The sequence below is a fragment of the Oncorhynchus masou genome, chromosome 28, assembly GCF_036934945.1.
Source record: "Oncorhynchus masou masou isolate Uvic2021 chromosome 28, UVic_Omas_1.1, whole genome shotgun sequence".
NCBI classification, from domain to species: Eukaryota; Metazoa; Chordata; class Actinopteri; order Salmoniformes; family Salmonidae; genus Oncorhynchus; species Oncorhynchus masou.
This window is the reverse complement of record NC_088239.1, coordinates 14239875-14258300: the sequence shown is the minus strand read 5'-3', so window position 1 is coordinate 14258300 and position 18426 is coordinate 14239875. Positions and strand designations below refer to the sequence as shown.

Below are 18426 nucleotides of genomic sequence, written 5' to 3'. Positions count from 1 at the left end.
CAGACCGAGCGAGCTACGGTCAAGCGGGATATCTCATTGAACTCGGCACGGCCTAGGGATTATGTTTATGCCATTGCCCGCTCTCTGTGTCTTTAGGCACCTCACTTTTTTACTCCATCCTTGCTGTGTGTGTGTGAGAGAGCTTTTCTTTGACATCTGCTGGGAGAAATGACTGATTTACAGTTCAGGAGGGTTACTTAGTCACACATATGAAGTTTTGGAGAGATGTGACTTTTCTAACCCTTCAAAACAGACAGTGTGACCCAATTAAAGGCACTTCCGGTTGGCACAGGAAGCTATAAGTAAACACATGTCTTGATTGACATAGACACTTACAGAATCCTGAGTTTTAAGTCTTTAAGTTGAGAATTGACTTATCTACACAGGGTTGAATGCAGAGTCATTTTCACCTTTGCTGGTGATGTACATCCAAATACCTTTTGGGTGATTTTTAAGCACTTCCGGTTGGTCCAGAAAGCTTAGAATCGACACAGGTAGACCTCATAGTGTCCTGATTGACTGTCATCAAAGACAGGTTCATAAGGCATTCATAACCCACATAGGCCTCAGGTTGAATTTAGAGGAGCAGGCAAATGTATTCCTATGGGGAGAGAAGTCAATGCAAACTGTTTGATGTAAACACCTTCTTTTAACTGTGAAGGGTTAATGCCAAACGGTCAAGGTTAGGCTTGCACAGATCGGGAGGACCTTAGGAACATTCCTTTGTTTGAATTGTCCTTCTAAACCTAACGGTTCCGCCGCTGTCACCCAAAATCAAATGACGTTGTGGTGCAGGCTTCATTTTGGGTCTACTTTTCTCATGGTCGCTGTGCTTAGACCGAGCGAGCTACGGTCAAGCGGGATATCTCATTGAACTCGGCACGGCCTTGGGATTACGTTTATGCCATTGCCTGCTCTCTGTGTCTTTAAGCACCACGCTTTGTCACTCCATCCTTGCTGTGTGTGTGTGTGAGAGCTTTTCTTTGACATCTGTTGGGAGAAATGACTGATTTTACAGTTCATGGGGGTTGCCTAATCACACATATGAAGTTTTGAAAAGATCTGACATTTTTAACCCTTGGAAACAGCCACTATGACACCATTTAAGGCACTTCCTGTTGGCACAGGAAGCTATAAATAAACCCATATCCTGATTGGGGTGTGCCTTTACAGAATCCTGAGTTTTAAGTCTTTACGTTAAGAACTGAGTTATTTACGGAGGGTTTAGTGAGTATGTGTTATTTCAGAAAATCATAGAAAATCACAGAAATCTCGCAGAGCTCCACAGCACACTTTAAAAATATTTGTATGAACACCCTGCAACTGGATCTGTAACTGTTGAAAAAAAAAACACCTATATTTGAACATCACCAATCTGTCATTGTACGATTTATCTTAATTGACGATAGATAAATGGTTGATTTTTTTTTATTGACACCGGAGGCTCCTTGACTTTGACGTAAAGTGAAAAAATAATTTCTCTATTTTCCTTTTGGACCTTTAATCCCAGAAAAATGGCCATAACTCAAAAACCGTTGAGGCCTAGACGCCATCTTGTTCGGGGCCAACTGCCCATTATGCCAAACCTATGCTCACCAAGTTTCGGCTTTGAAATATTTTCAGTTTTCGAGATAAGGCCCCATCGTGATTCGTGATGTTTTGTCAAATTGCAGTATGATTGCTTATACCCTCTTGTGGGATTTTCCGGAATAGCGGAAAAAATGACCAAAATTTGATTATTTTATAAAACGAAAACCGAATGTCCGACAAAGTTAATTTGATGACTTCCCGGTAGGTCTGGCCCTGCCGCTCGGCCCGACGCCGTCCCGAATTTTACAAATGTTTTCGGACGTCTAGTAAGGGACGGTACATTTGCAATATGGACTTTCTCACTAACCATACAGAAAATGTCAATGTTCCCTTAAGGTATGAAAGAGAGTTTGAACAGGCTAGTAATAGGGGTTGCAACCGTTTTGGCTGATAACTTTAGAAAGAGAGGGTCCAGATTGTCTAGCCTGGCTGATTTGTAGGGATCAAGATTTTTTAGCTCTTTCAGAACATCAGCAGTCTGGATTTGGGTGAAGCAGAAGCGGAGGGGGGGGGCTTGGGCAAGTTGCTACAGGGGGTGCTGAGATGTTGGCCAGGGTAGGGGTAGCCAGGAGGAAAGCATGGCCAGCCGTAGAAAAATGCTTATTGAAATGATCAATTATCGTAGATTTATCGGTGGTGACAATGTTTCCTATCCTCAGTGCAGTGGGCAGGAGGAAGTGCTCTTATTCTACATGGACCTTACAGTGTCCCAAAACTTTTTGGAATTAGTGCTACAGGATGCAAATTTCTGTTTGTAAAAGCTAGCCTTTGCTTTCCTAACTGACTGAGTATATTGGTTCCTGACTTCCCTGAAAAGTTGCATATCGCGGGGACTATTCGATGCTAATGCAGAACACCACAGGATGGCATGCTGACTGCAGGAATGTCCATCAGAGCTGCTGCCAGATAATTGAATGTTCATTCCTCTACCTTAAGTCACCGCCAACATAATTTTAGAAAATTTGGCAGTATGTCCAACCATCCTCACAACCGCAGGCCACGTGCAACCACGCCAGCCCAGGACCTCCACATGCGGCTTCACCTGCAGGATCATCTGAGACCAGCCATAAGGAAAGCTGATGAAACTGTGGGTTTGCATAACCAAATAATTTCTCAGGGAAGTTCATCTGTGTGCTCGTCGTCCTCACCAGGGTCTTGAATTGACTGCAGTTTGGCGTCATAACTGACTTCATTGGGCAAATGCTCACCTTCAATGGCCACTGGCATGCTGGAGAAGTGTACTCTTCATGGATGATTCTCGGTTTCAACTGGACCGGGCATATGGCAGACAGCGTGTATGACGTTGTGTGGGCGAGCAGTTTGTTGATGCCAATGTTGTGAACAGAGTTTCCCTTGGTGGAGGGGGAGGGAGTTATGGTATGGGCAGGCATAAGCTACAGACAATGAACACAATTTTAATTTTATCGATGGCAATTTGAATGCACAGAAGTATCGTGACGAGATCCTGAGGCCCATTGTCGGGCCATTAATCCGCCACCATCACATCATGTTTCAGCATGATAATGCACAGCCCCATGACGTAAGGATCTGTACACAATTGCTGGTAGCTGAAAATGTCCCAGTTCTTTCATGGCCTGCATACTCACCAGACATGTCATCCACTGAGCATGTTTGGGATGCTCTGGACCAATGTGTGCGACAGAGTTTTCCAATATCCAACAAGTAAGCACATCCATTGAAGAGGAGTTGGACAACATTCCACAGGCCACAATCAACAGCCTGGTCAACTCTATGCAAAGTAGATATCATGCTGCATGAGGCAACTTACAGATACTGACTGGTTTTCTGATCCATGCCCGTTTGTTTTTTGTTGGTATCTGTGACCATTAGATGCATATCTGTATTCCCAGTCGTGTGAAATCCATAGATTAGGGCCTAATTAATTTATTTCAATTGTGTGATTTCCTTATATGAACTGAGTAAAATCTTAGAAATTGTTGCATTTATATTTTTGTTCAGTGTAAATACATCAATATGCCATGTCAAACACAACGTCCACATTTGCAGAGATCGGATACAGATCAAATGTATATAAGGTCTCTACATACGAGGAACTATGTGATAATCTGCTCAACATGTCTGCAATGTAGGCAGCATGGAACGCCACCAAGTTCTGTTCAAACCTGCGCAGATTATCCAGTCTTTATTTTCAATGACCGGAGGACGTTTATCATCGGATAATCCACATTAATATTATTGGCCCAGTGGCGATTTTAGTATGTAAATCTTGGTGGGGGTAAACTCCCCTTTTTTTTTTTAGATGCATGCCAGCAAAGCCACTACACAACACTAAACAATACATGAATTGCACTATAACGGCGACAAGCGGTGCCCACAAACGTTTAGGGCCTACATAAAGCTGTCCCAACAGCAGAGCTCTCTTGCCAGCAGAATGGAGTGAATCTTTACCACCGCTACACCAGGCGATCAGCGGAGTCTTGTCTGGCAGCGAAACAATTCATTCAGCTTCGTTTACTGCCTTTAAAAAAACACATAGCTGTTATGGCTGACCATATTTTCCTGGCATATTACATAATTTATGCAGCAGCATATAAGACATTTTTGGACTGACTTTGTTCTGCGCGGCATTCCAGCTTTGGCAAATTTTGTCATTTAAAAAAAAAATAAGATTTACAATTCTGAGTTGGATGACCGTTCAAAACATATTTTCCCAGTCTGACTTCCCAGTTGCAATGCTTGCGATTATCCACTGTCACCGATTCCTTCAAAACAATTTTGTTGAATTTGCGATTTCCAACTTGTTGCGTAATGTTTATGTTCAATGGCTGATGAGCACTGATAAATTTCATCTATATTTCTCTTCATTATTTCTCTTAATTTGACAAGGATTAAGAAGGATTTGCCAGTAGATTTGATTCACGATGATGACTGCTAGCTGAGATTGTGAAAGTAATATGTTGACATGATCAGTCCAATCAAAGCTACATATAACGTGACTTGACGTCATTTCTGTGGCCAATGACCTTGAGCCTTCTTGGAAGAGCACTTTTAATATAACTCTATGATAGGACCCAAAGGCCTGACATTTTGGATGTCTACCCTACTAAAGGACCGAAGCAAGCCTCTGTCCAACCTGCCCCGAATGGCGGATCGCCACTGTATAGGCCTGTAAAAAAATATATCGTTTGTGTATCTGGAACGCACCCAATCTTTTGGGGGAAGATTCGTGATTTCTCGCGATATTTTTTACTGACGTGGTATGCAGCTCAGGGCAAAGAGAAAGCGAGCGCGCAGTTCTTTCTGTACATCAGTGGTTTTCCGCTATCTTGACTGGTGTGTGGTGTGATAAGGGGATAAAGCGGAAGGAATATGGTTCCATCTCACGTCCCTCCGGCTGCAGCGCTGTCATAACGGAGTTTTCGTGCGGGCGGCTGGGGCTTGTACTTGGTCCACGGAATAACCAGGATTCCTGCCTTTCCCGTTTAACACGGTAGTCCCTGCAGCAGTAGCTGAGCGTCACGGGAACAGATGGGTGAGTTGAGACAAGATGATTTTTTTTTTTAACCTTTGTGATGCGTCAATTTATAGTTGTAACAGTAGAAAACCTAAACACAACTGGACACACCTGGATACTTTACAGTACAGATGCTGAATGTAGTCTAAACTATGTTTTCGTTAGCTGCGTGTCCTGATGACCATAACGCGATACATAGGCGGGGAACTTGCGTGTGTGTTGCGAGTACAGCAGACAGTAAGAAGACATTGATGTGCGACAGATGTTGACACGTTTACATTTTTATTCTCCGTCCTCTCTCTTCCCCTATCTCGCTCTTCCTCTCCCCGTTGTTGCGCGAATATAGCCTGAGTTTAAATGGGTTTCGTTGTAGAGTTACTAATAGGTAGTATAGATTCCTCCAGGTAAACCCCAGGGAGAAGTGGGGGGAGAGAGGAGGGGAAGGACCGGAAGAGAAAACAGCTTCATGATCTTCACTGTAATACAGACAGAGGCCAGATGTCCCCTCTCTTCCCCCTCTGTTATTTCAATCCTCTCTTCTTCTCCTCTCTTCATTCTATTCCTGTAGTGGCTGTATAAACCACCCCCCTAGTTGTGACCAATAATATACTCATTCACAGATACACACAGACACCACCTGGCACCATCAGTTGGAGTCCTGGTCCTCATGGTAACCAGACACCTCAGCAGCATCTCCATGGGGATTGTTATTGGTGGCCAGCTGACATATGAATATTCATCAGTATTGTGTGTGTTCTACTACTGAGTTGGGAGTGTATTATTTCTGCAGGCATAGTTGGTACACTCCTATGGTTCCTCTGTTCTTTCTCTCAGTACAGAGAGGCACAGGGTAGATGAGGATAGACAGGGAGAGAATGAGATGCTGTTTTAGGGGGTGGGAGCTAGGAGGAGGGGGATTGAGTCATAGCAGTCCTCCGTCTCATTCCACCATTCCCGTAGTTACATCCCCACCACCCACACAACTATGACAGCGATCCGTTTATTTGTGTCCTTTTACAAACTGAGGTATTCTCTTTGGGCGCATTCCTGACTTGGAATGCAAACACAACTCAACTATTGCGGAAATCAAATAACATTTTATTGGTCACGTACACGGTTTAGCAGGTGTTATGGCGGGGCAGTGAAATGCTTATCTTCCTAGACCCTATCAATCAATGCAGTAAATGACTACAATTCATACTTTTTTTTTAAACATGAACTAAATGATGCATTAATGTCAATCAAAAACTTGATGACTTCGGCACAGATCTCTCACATTAAGATCCAGGCTTAAGTTCTTTTAGCCATTAGTCATAAATTGTTTGTCTTTTCTCTCTTGTCTCTCTTTCTCTCTGTCTCTGTGTGTTTCCAGTGGAGGCGGTGGTAGAGTTTGACTATGAGGCCCAACAGGAGGATGAGTTGAGTCTGCGTGTCGGTGACATCATCATTAAGGTAACCAAGGATGACGGAGGGTGGTGGAAAGGAGAGATAGACGGACGGAGGGGGCTGTTCCCAGACAACTTTGTCAGAGTGAGTAACAATTACAACACACGCTCAAATCAATGTTGTTGTTCGCATATTGTGTTTTAAGAGCATTGTACAACCAAGTGTTTAGGATCTGTAGCATTTTCTAAATGTGTCAATGCATTTAGAATGTCAATGAAAATGCTTCACAGTGTTTACATTGTAAATACCTCAACATGTTTATTCACCGTAACACTTTTTAAACACATTAACATATGTATTCAGCACAAGGCGTTTTAGGTTTTAAAAACTAAACACTGGGGGTGAGGTTTTAACAGTGTATGGTGTAAAGCACGGTTTGCATATTTCCCAGCATGCCTTTCAAGTGAATGTGAAAGACCCACCGATGACTGTGTTTGTTGGTGAGAGACACATTGTTGTTGATTTCAATAACTTGATTGACCATATGTGAACATGTTACTTAAAAAAAAAGTAAAATATATTCTAACTTGGCCATAACTAAAGGCCATTCACATATTAAACATGTCATGAGGCGTTTAGTTATGACCTAGTTGTCCTCCATAATGTGTTCTGAAAATCTTGACTCATGGGCCACATCAGACCTGCAAATCACATTACACTGGTTTGTGAAGTGATTCATAAATATTGTTGGAATACAGATAGAGGGTGTATATCCAACAATTTCCCCCCAAAATTCATTTTCTCACTTAAGACATGGCATATGGGGGAGCAGTGAGATACTTTTCTCGTCAATCATCTTGAAAGAAAACATATAGTTAAAGATTGCACTATGCAGAAATCGCTCCACCATTTCCTGATTGCTAGAATTCCAAAAGTTCTTCTAATTTCAGTTTATGTGGCAAAACAAACCGTAGAGAATCATTGTACTGTCTAAACCGCTCTCAAATATATATTTGCATAACCATTACTATTGTATTTTCAGCTGTTTGAAGCTGGTGTATAAAACTGAAAGTGAAAATACGCAAAAAAACTAAACTTAAGAACAGAAAGTGTAGAAATAGCGCACATAGAACAGATCTACCTCTTCTTAGACTTGCTTTCATTGAGATCTATAACACACATTTCTATGTGAATTTGGTCGGTCCGCCTAAAAAAAAGTTACATATTGCGGCTTTTGAAAACTGGAAATCAACCAAAGGTTAAATGCTTTACTATCTAAAGGTTGCAAGTGCGTGGGCGATGGAGAGAAACAAAATGGTGCAGTTTAATGCTATGTGGCGGAGAGTGATGCAGGCGCTGGAGATGAGGGGTGTAAGCAGTTGGGTCCTGGCAGGAGTGATGTCGTGGATGTTTGTGTGCATCTGCATGTTGTCGTTTTGTATGTGGATATTTTGTATTATAAAAAATACATATAATAAATAAAATATTAAAGCAAATATTTTTTTCACCCAAACCTGCACTCAGAATGACTGCTGTGGTGAAGGACTTAACAAACAATACTACCTTAACCATCTTGACTGGAACCAACATCTCAGTAACGGGTGTAATAAATCCAACCCCTTACAGATTGGATTAGTTTAGAAAAATGGAAGTTATTTATCTTTGTATAGTATACAATCAAGTAATCAATCAATGTGCATGAGGAAACATAGATATTAAAACAAACTATTCTAAAAAATCAACCTGCATTGAATGGAAACATTTCTTGAATCAAATGTCTTGTTCAGTTGTGCTGAAATGTAGGTTTGATTGAATTTATTTGACAGTCTGTAACATCCATGCATAAGGGAGCTCCAGCCTCCACATACAATTTAAGGAAATCATCAAGGATAACACAATACATCTTAACAGCTTATTTCCATTGTGGTCCTTCTGAAGAGGGAAATGTGGCAGACATTCCTAACACTGATCTGAATAGAAGGCATGGAAAGTCACATCCATTGCTATTGACTAAATCCATTCTTAACAGGACTATGGGAAAGTAAACACTAGTGTTTAAAATGTGAACACTTAGGAAATATTCTACTGGTTGGAAACTAACTGGAAAAAGCTGACTCATGTTTAATCTTGCATTCTAAAGGCTTGTGTTTAGTATGAGAACACCTATTGCCAAATCAAAATATCTAACGTTTAAGTTTTAAACACGTCACGGTTCATGTTTTTTTTACAGTGTAGCCTAATGAACCTAATGACTGGTTCTGCGAATCTGTAAAGAACACAAACCTGTTCTTTGAATGTCCTGGATGGGAGACCAGATGCTGCAGCAAAAACACTGACACCAGTATCTAACAGTGGTGTGGTTGTGTGGTACGGGGGGAAGCATCCACTTCCTTTCACAGTAGAGGAAGTAAAAATGACACAAGCAAACATGAACCCAGTGTTGTTGTGTGTTTCTTTCTAGTCAATCTAGAATAGAACAGACACGATATTCATCTGCTGAATTGTTCCTCCTAAAAATCATTATTTAACTACTGTTGTGTTGAATGTCACTGCTCACTCAGATTACACTCACCTTGTGGTCAGTTTGTGAGTGCATGAGTCATGCATGTTATCATTCTCTTGTTCTTCAGAATAAAATGTGTATTTGTTCACTCCCCTCGTGGACTCAGATTACACTCACCTTGTGGTCAGTTTTAGGGATGAATATTTTCCAGAGAATCTTTCAGGTTTCAACACCAGGAATAATACATATTATGCCGAGCGTCCCGAGGAATAACTTTCTGTAAGGTCCCCCAGTAGAGCAGTGCATTTCAACCACAGATTCGACCACAAAGACCAGAGAGGATTTCCAATGACATGCAAAGAAGGGCCCCTATTGGTAGATGGGTGTAACAAAAAAAAAGCAGACATTGAATGTCCGTTTGAGCATGGTGAAGTTATTAACGACACTTGGGATGGTGTCTCAATACACCCAGTCACTATAAAGATACAGACGTCCTTCATAACTCAGTTTGCAGAGAGGAAGGAAACCAGTCAGGGATATGAAGATGAGGCCAATGGTGACTTTAAAACAGTTACAGTGTTGAATGGCTGTGATAGGAGAAAACTGAGGATGGATCAACAACATTGTACTTATTACTCCAGAATACTAACCTAACTGACAGAGTGAAAAGGAAAATCTGGTTGTATGCTTTCTACCAGGCACTTGGAGATGAATTCACCTTTCAGCAGGACAATAACCTGATGAAGGAAAAAGGAAACCGCACACTGCTCTTGATAGTATCACTGGTCTTTAATAAGCTTGAGTATCGGCCTCACGGCCTTCGTCAGAGCTTTTGTGAATATCTTAAAATTAGCACCCTTATGTAGACCTGGCCCCACCCACATCCGTTCCACACATCGAAGGGGGTTGGAGGCAAAGGAAAAACAAATAAGTGCTACCATATGCATTTCATATATATTAGAATAAAGTGTGGCAAACCACAATGAGAACAACCACGTCTGTAAAACCACTGAGGACATAGCAAGTTTTCATTAATCGTTGGGTACATCGACGGAAAACATCAGAGTAATCTTAAATAGGGACATAACTCCTGTTCAAATTCTGTTCAACATAACGTTTCATCATTAAGTCCTTTAGGAAATAAAGTCTGGAGGGTGAAAATCCCCAAACATTATTTTTTTCTCAGAGTATTATTGATATCACCTCCCCTGTCTGAAATCTTAACTTTCTCTACGCCACAACATCTAAAGGTGGAAATGTCCTGCTTCAGGTCATTAAAATGTACAGCGAATGGATAATCCCTGTCGTTTCTCCTGATTGAACTTTTATGTTCACTAATTCTCTGTTTGAGAGAACGAGAGGTTTTACCCACATAGCAGAGCCCACATGGACATTTAATAATGTAAATAACATGGGTGGTGGAACACGTAATAATGTAATTTATTTGGAACTATTTTCCTGTGTGTGGGTGGCAGAGAAATATTCACACGTCATCATGTTGTTGCACTGTGTGCATCCTCTGCATTTATAGCTACCATTTGGTAGAGGGTGTAAAAGAGCCTGGCTCATTTTTTTTTTGCAGCTGGCAGTTGGCATGAACCAATTTATTGCGTAAATTGCGACCTCGCCTATACACATGGTAGATGTTTAAATTCAGCCGGCAAAGCTGGGTCCGATGATAAAATATGCCAGTGTTTCTTGACCACATCTCCCACTTTCTTGACCACATCTCCCACTTTTCGCGAGTTCAAAGTATATGTCATTGTGAACATTACAGAGTGCTCTTTAGCTTTTAGTAAAGAGAATAGGCAGCTGGGGAGTTTCAAGTTTGGGGAAGCTTCCAGTTTATCCTACCATTTCTACCCATCTTTTATATGCACATTTTTGTGGAACAGTTTAATTTCAATAATAACATTTTATTTCCTCAGTCATTGTCACGTGGTTAATCATAAAAATCTGAAATAAAATGATAAAAATGTCAAAGTTCAAATTGAACTGAGGTGAGACCAGCAGCCTCTGCCATATGAACACATTGATACACTGTGATCCATTGGCGGCTAAAGAAATGAGCTCATAGAACTCCGAGCCTATAGGCCAATGCAGCAGTAGGCCTGTAACTTCCATCTCAACTAAGTAAAGCTGACAAATAAAAACAGTAGAAAATAACCTGATAAATTCTGCTTCTTTCAATCACAATCATCTCTCTTCTCCACCTGTCTGCCTCCCTTTCTATCTGTCTTGACTTGAGCTATTGTTAGTGAACTGCAACATTGTATCAACTAACCTATTCTGGGCCCTCAGAGTTTCCAACCCAGTGAGCTCTAGACAGACCGCTGTTTTTTCAAATAACATTTCCACTGGCTTTATGGGGTCATCAGATCATGATATTTTGCTCTTTCACACCGAGGCTTGGTGATTATTATCCTGTATTTGCATGCCGCAGGCCAGGTAGGCCTACTCTATATGCGTGCTCAGGGGCACTCGCTCCCTCAACGTTATCAGGACAGGGGAACACATACTCATTGCTCACCGAGCGCTCCAAACAAAAGGCAATGACAAGATTGACAAAACCAAAACTTGTTTCTCACAAGTTTAGAAGGTTGTGAACTCTGCAAACAATGTTTCCACTCCGAGAATGAGACCGGCGAATTACTGTAATTAAGACATGCATTGATAGAAGTGTATGTAACCATATGATGAGAGCATAACAGTACATTTACTAGGCTTATGTGAGTCATATGTAATGGGGAATTGATAAAAAAAATGTACCATCAAAGGGCAAAGAATTCACACAATGAATACCATATCTTGGCCACACACCCCTCCACCACACACAGGTCTGCACATTATACCCCTAGAGCAGCATTGCACTTATACTGGACAGCTTTGGGTAAGAGTGAGCCCTGTCACTTTTTCCTTTTCCTGTCTGCTAAAACTACATCACCGGAGAAAGCATCTAAGCGAGTGAAACAGCACCCCTCTACATATAGACCATGTATCTCGGCCTGGGCAGAAATAGTATGACATGCAATTCTATTTTGGTCCAGACAGCATTAGATACAGTATATGGTCTACTCATTCTGAGATGTAAATGTAAAAATGTCTAAAAACATCTTTTCACTTTGTCATTATGGGGTATTGTGTGTAGATGGATGAGAGAGAAATTCAATGAATACATTTTAAATTCAGGCTGTGGCAACAAAGTGTGAAGTAAGTCAGGGGTTATATTCTTTCAGAAGGCTCTGTATGGTCACTATGGCGGGGTTCTCCCCAAACAAGCTGCACCACCTTGTCGGCTTCGCTGTGCCAAGAATTACAAATGTTATGATTCTCTTCTGCCATCTTTCTGAAGTGTGCACTTGTTCATCTCCATCATGAATTGAAAAGAGGCCTTAATGGCCATGTCCTCTTATAATCTCCACCCGGCACAGCAAGAATAGGCCACCTCTCAGAGCCTGGTTCCTCTATAGGTTTCTTCCTAGGTTCCTGCCTTTCTAGGGAGTTTTTCCTAGCCACCGTGTATCTACATCTGCATTGCTTGCTGTTTGGGATTTTAGGCTGGGGTTCTATATAAGCACTTTGTGACATTTTCTGATGTAAAAAGGGTTTTATAAATACATTTGATTTTGATTATTATGATCTGTTTTGGTATTCATAAAGCATCTCAGAGCAGAGTGCTGATCTTTAGATCATAATGAATGACATTACATGGACAGAGTGTACCTGATCCTAGATCAGCACTCCTAGTCTGTAATGCTTTATGGATATGGGCCCTGCTGGTATGTTTTTTTCTAGGCTGGAACAAAAACCTGTTTAAAAAAAACTGCTTTCCAGGAACAGGGTTGGAAAATGTTCATCTCAGAGGAAGAGAGTTTGACTAGATGTGTCCCATGACAGTAACATTCTGTGTGTGTGTGTGTGTGTGTGTGTGTGTGTACAGTCGTGGCCAAAAGTTTTGAGAACACAAATATTAATTTTCACAAAGTCTTCTGCCTCAGTGTCTTTAGATATTTTTGTCAGATGTTACTATGGAATACTGAAGTATAATTACAAGCATTTCATAAGTGCCAAAGGCTTTTATTGACAATTACATGAAGTTGATGCAGAGTCAATATTTGCAGTGTTGACCCTTCTTTTTCAAGACCTCAGCAATCCGACCTGGCATGTTGACAATTAACTTCTGGGCCACATCCTGACTGATGGCAGCCCATTCTTGCACAATCAATGCTTGGAGTTTGTCAGAATTTGTGGGTTTTTGTTTGTCCACCCGCCTCTTGAGGATTGACCACAAAATCTCAATGGGATTAAGGTCTGGGGAGTTTCCTGGCCATGGACCCAAAATATCGATGTTTTGTTCCCCGAGCCACTTAGTTATCACTTTTGCCTTATGGTAAGGTGCTCCATCATGCTGGAAAATGCATTATTCGTCACCAAACCGTTCCTGGATGGCTGGGAGAAGTTACTCTCAGGAGAATGTGTTGGTTCCATTCTTTATTCATGGCTGTGTTAGGCAAAATTGTGAGGGAGCCCACTCCCTTGGCTGAGAAGCAACCCCACACATGAATGTTCTCAGGATGCTTTACTGTTGGCATATGACACAGGACTAATGATAGCGCTCACCTTGTCTTCTCCGGACAAGCTTTTTTCCGGATGCCCCAAACAATCGGAAAAGGGATTCATCAGAGAAAATGACTTTACCCCAGTCCTCAGCAGTCCAATCTCTGTACCTTTTGCAGAATATCAGTCTGTCCCTGATGTTTTTCCTGGAGAGAAGTGGCTTCTTTGCTGCCCTTCTTGACACCAGGCCATCCTCCAAAAGTCTTCGCCTCACTGTGCGTGCAGATGCACTCACACCTGCCTGCTGCCATTCCTGAGCAAGCTCTGTACTGGTGGTGCCCCGATCCCGCAGCTGAATCAACTTTTTAGGAGACGGTCCTGGCACTTGCTGGACTTTCTTGGGCACCCTGAAGCCTTCTTCACAACAATTGAACCACTCTCCTTGAAGTTCTTGATGATTTAGGTGCAATCTTACTGGCAGCAATATCCTTGCCTATGAAGCACTTGATGACGGCACGTATTTCCTTGTAGGTAACCATGGTAGACAGAGGAAGAGCAATGATTCCAAGCACCACCCTCCTTTTGAAGCTTCCAGTCTGTTATTTGAACTCAATCAGCACGACAGAGTGATCTCCAGCCTTGTCCTCATCAACACTCACACCTGTGTTAACGAGAGAATCACTGACATGATGTCAGCTGGTCCTTTTGTGGCAGGGCTGAAATGCATTGGAAATGTTTTCTGGGCATTCAGTTAATTTTGATGGCAAAGAGGGACTTTGCAAGTAATTGTAATTCATCTGATAACTCTTCATAACATTCTGGAATATATGCAAATTGCCATCATACAAACTGAGGCAGCAGACTTTGTTAAAATTAATATTTGTGTCATTCTCATTCTCAACTTTTGGCCACGACTGTACAGTAAGCCGGTGTTTCCTGTTCTGACATTGCAAATCTGTTCCTCTTCCTTTTGTTATATCAGTTTGGTTTCCTTCTATAGAGAAACGCACTCACTTATACTCTGACACACTCAGGTGTGAATGTGTGTGTGTTATTGCGTCAGTCTGTTAGCTGCAGAGCAGGGATTATGAAACTGCATCCTGACGAATGCATTAAAGAACTGGGAAATATACAGCCGTGTGTGTGAATAAAAAGGCTGTGTATGTTGCAGCTGTAGGGCAATGCTGACGAACACACAGTAACTCGGGTTGGGCAATGCTGACGAACACACAGTAACTCGGGTAGGGCAATGCTGACGAACACACAGTAACTCGGGTAGGGCAATGCTGACGAACACACAGTAACTCGGGTAGGGCAATGCTGACGAACACACAGTAACTCGGGTTGGGCAATGCTGACGAACACACAGTAACTCGGGTTGGGCAATGCTGACGAACACACAGTAACTCGGGTTGGGCAATGCTGACGAACACACAGTAACTCGGGTTGGGCAATGCTGACGAACACACAGTAACTCGGGTTGGGCAATGCTGACGAACACACAGTAACTCGGGTTGGGCAATGCTGACGAACACACAGTAACTCGGGTTGGGCAATGCTGACGAACACACAGTAACTCGGGTTGGGCAATGCTGACGAACACACAGTAACTCGGGTTGGGCAATGCTGACGAACACACAGTAACTCGGGTTGGGCAATGCTGACGAACACACAGTAACTCGGGTTGGGCAATGCTGACGAACACACAGTAACTCGGGTAGGGCAATGCTGACGAACACACAGTAACTCGGGTTGGGCAATGCTGACGAACACACAGTAACTCGGGTTGGGCAATGCTGACGAACACACAGTAACTCGGGTTGGGCAATGCTGACGAACACACAGTAACTCGGGTTGGGCAATGCTGACGAACACACAGTAACTCGGGTAGGGCAATGCTGACGAACACACAGTAACTCGGGTTGGGCAATGCTGACGAACACACAGTAACTCGGGTTGGGCAATGCTGACGAACACACAGTAACTCGGGTTGGGCAATGCTGACGAACACACAGTAACTCGGGTTGGGCAATGCTGACGAACACACTAACTCGTGTAGGGCAATGCTGACGAACACACAGTAACTCGGGTAGGGCAATGCTGACGAACACACAGTAACTCGGGTAGGGCAATGCTGACGAACACACAGTAACTCGGGTTGGGCAATGCTGACGAACACACAGTAACTCGGGTAGGGCAATGCTGACGAACACACAGTAACTCGGGTCGTGTGTGTCCTGTGATAGTTTCCATAAGAAAAAAAGGGCAAAACACAATAACTGCATTAGCGTTTGTGGGTGGACATGAAGTTAGAGATGTGTGTGTGTGTGTGTGTGTATTCTTCTTCCTGCTCATAAAGGGTTAGGTGACTCGGGTTACAGACATTTTATCCATTACCATGACTTCAGCACCTGATAAATAGATGGGAGACAAGATACACACAGAGATACAAAACAAACATTCAAACTCTCTCTCTCTGTCCAGGAGATGAAGAAGGAGGTGAAGAGAGCGGCGGGTCCTAAATCTGATTTGTCCAATGGCAGTACAAGCCCTGTACCTGACCTACGACCAGCCAGGAAAGGTACCCCCCCCCCTTCACACACACACACACACACACACACACACACACACACATCCTTAGGTAGATTAATGTCCCCCTGCTCATACACAGATCCTATTAGAGTGATAGGCATTAGCGTCAGGTTATCCTTTGTCCTTCACAGACACGTGCACGCATTCCTGATACTACCGTTCACTAAAGGAATTATTCACAATATTAACAGTACTATATATATATATACATACAGTTGAAGTCGGAAGTTTACATACACTTAGGTTGGAGTCATTTAACTTGTTTTTCAACCACTCCACACATTTCTTGTTAACAAACTGTAGTTTTGGCAAGTTGGTTAGGACATCTACTTTGTGCATGACACAAGTCATTTTTTCCAACAATTGTTTACAGACAGATTATTTCACCTATAATTCACTGTATTACAATTCCAGTGGGTCAGAAGTTTACATACACTATGTTGACTGTACCTTTTAAACAGCTTGGAAAATTCCAGAAAATGATGTCATGGCTTTAGAAGCTTCTGATATGCTAATTAACATTATTTGAGTCAATTTGAGGTGTACCTGTGGATGTATTTTAAGGCCTACCTTCAAACTCAGTGCCTCTTTACTTAACATCATAGGAAAATCAAAAGAAATCAGCCAAGACTTCAGAATAAAATACCCCTCAGGAAGGAGACGAGTTCTGCCTCCTAGAGATGAACGTACTTTGGTGCGAAAAGTGCAAATCAATCCCAGAACAACAGCAAAGGACCTTGTGAAGATGCTGGAGGAAACTGGTACAAAAGTATCTATATCCACAGTAAAACGAGTCCTATATCAGCATAACCTGAAAGGCCACTCAGCAAGGAAGAAGCCACTGCTCCAAAACCACCATTAAAAAAAGCCAGACTACGGTTTGCAACTGCACATGGGGACAAAGATCATACTTTTTGGAGAAATGTCCTCTGGTCTGATGAAACAAAAATAGAACTGTTTGGCCATAATGACCATTGTTATGTTTGGAGGAAAAAGGGGGATGCTTGCAAGCCGAAGAACACCACCCACACCGTGAAGCACGGGGGCGGCAGCATCATGTTGTGGAGGTGCTTTGCTGCAGGAGGGACTGGTGTACTTCACAAAATAGATGGCATCATGAGGAAAGGAAAATGATGTGGATATATTGAAGCAACTTCTCAAGACGTCAGTCAGGAAGTTAAAGCTTGGTCGCAAATGGGTCTTCCAAATGGACAATGACCCCAAGCATACTTCCAAAGTTGTGGCAAAATGGCTTAAGGACAGCAAAGTCAATGTATTGGAGTGGCCATCACAAACTCTGACCTCAATCCTATAGAACATTTGTGGCCAGAACTGAAAAGGCGTGTGCAAGCAAGGAGGCCTACAAACCTGCCTCAGTTACACCAGAACGGGCCAAAATGTACCCATTGTTGGAAGCTTGTGGAAGGCTCCCCGAAATGTTTGACTCTGCCGCAGAGGTAACTTTGGCTCTTCCATTCCTGTGGCGGTCCTCATGAGAGCCAGTTTCATCATAGTGCTTGATGGTTTCTGCGACTGCACTTGAAGAAACTTTCAAAATTCTTGAAATTTTCCGTTTACTGACCTTCATGTCTTAAAGTAATTTCATGTCTTAAAGTAATTTCTCTTTGCTTTTTTTGAGCTGTTATTACCATAATATGGACTTGGTCTTTCACCAAATAAAGCTGTCTTCTGTATAGGACCCCTACCTTGTCACATCACAACTGATTGGCTCAAATTCATTAAGAAGGAAAGAAATTCTACAAATTACCTTTTAAGAAAGCCGACCTGTTAATTTAAATGCATTCCAGGTGGCTACATCATTAAGCTGGTTGATAGAATGCCAAGAGTGTGTAAAGCTGTCATCAAGGCAAAGGTGGCTGTTGAAGAATCTCAAATCTCAAATATATTGTTTAACACTTTTTTTGGTTACTACATGATTCCATATGTGTTATTTCATAGTGTTGATGTATTCACTATTATTCTACAATGTAGAAAATAGTAAAAATAAAGAAAAACCCTTGAATGAGTAGGTGTTCTAAAACTTTTGACCGGTAGTGTGTGTGTATATTTATATATAATGTTAGTATGTGTGCAGTGGGCAACAAATAATATTTGTGAACATAATAAATAGTTAAATAATATACGTGTGTGTGTGTGTGTGTGTGTGTGTTCCAGGAAATCAGACCCACCAGAGGAGGTGTAAGGCTTCCTTCAGCTATGTTCCCCAGAATGAGGATGAGTTAGAGCTGAAGATAGGAGATGTCATCCACATACTGGGGGAGGTGAGAGGGGAGGCTGACTG

General features: G+C 42.2%; 1 protein-coding gene across 3 annotated transcripts in view; it reads left to right on the top strand.

Moving 5' to 3' along the window:
- Positions 1–4823: 4823 nt before the first annotated feature.
- The window catches only part of LOC135517216 (SH3 domain-containing kinase-binding protein 1-like), a 28584-nt gene continuing 14981 nt past the window's right edge, over positions 4824–18426 (top strand). For 2 of the 3 annotated variants that reach the window (XM_064941320.1, XM_064941318.1), the window contains exons 1-4: positions 4824–5104; positions 6459–6616; positions 16017–16113; positions 18300–18406. In XM_064941320.1, the coding sequence (XP_064797392.1) occupies positions 5101–5104; positions 6459–6616; positions 16017–16113; positions 18300–18406 (366 nt within the window). In that variant the 5' untranslated portion in view covers positions 4824–5100. The remainder of the gene's footprint in view (positions 5105–6458; positions 6617–16016; positions 16114–18299; positions 18407–18426) is intronic. The other variant, XM_064941319.1, reaches the window with a different exon arrangement.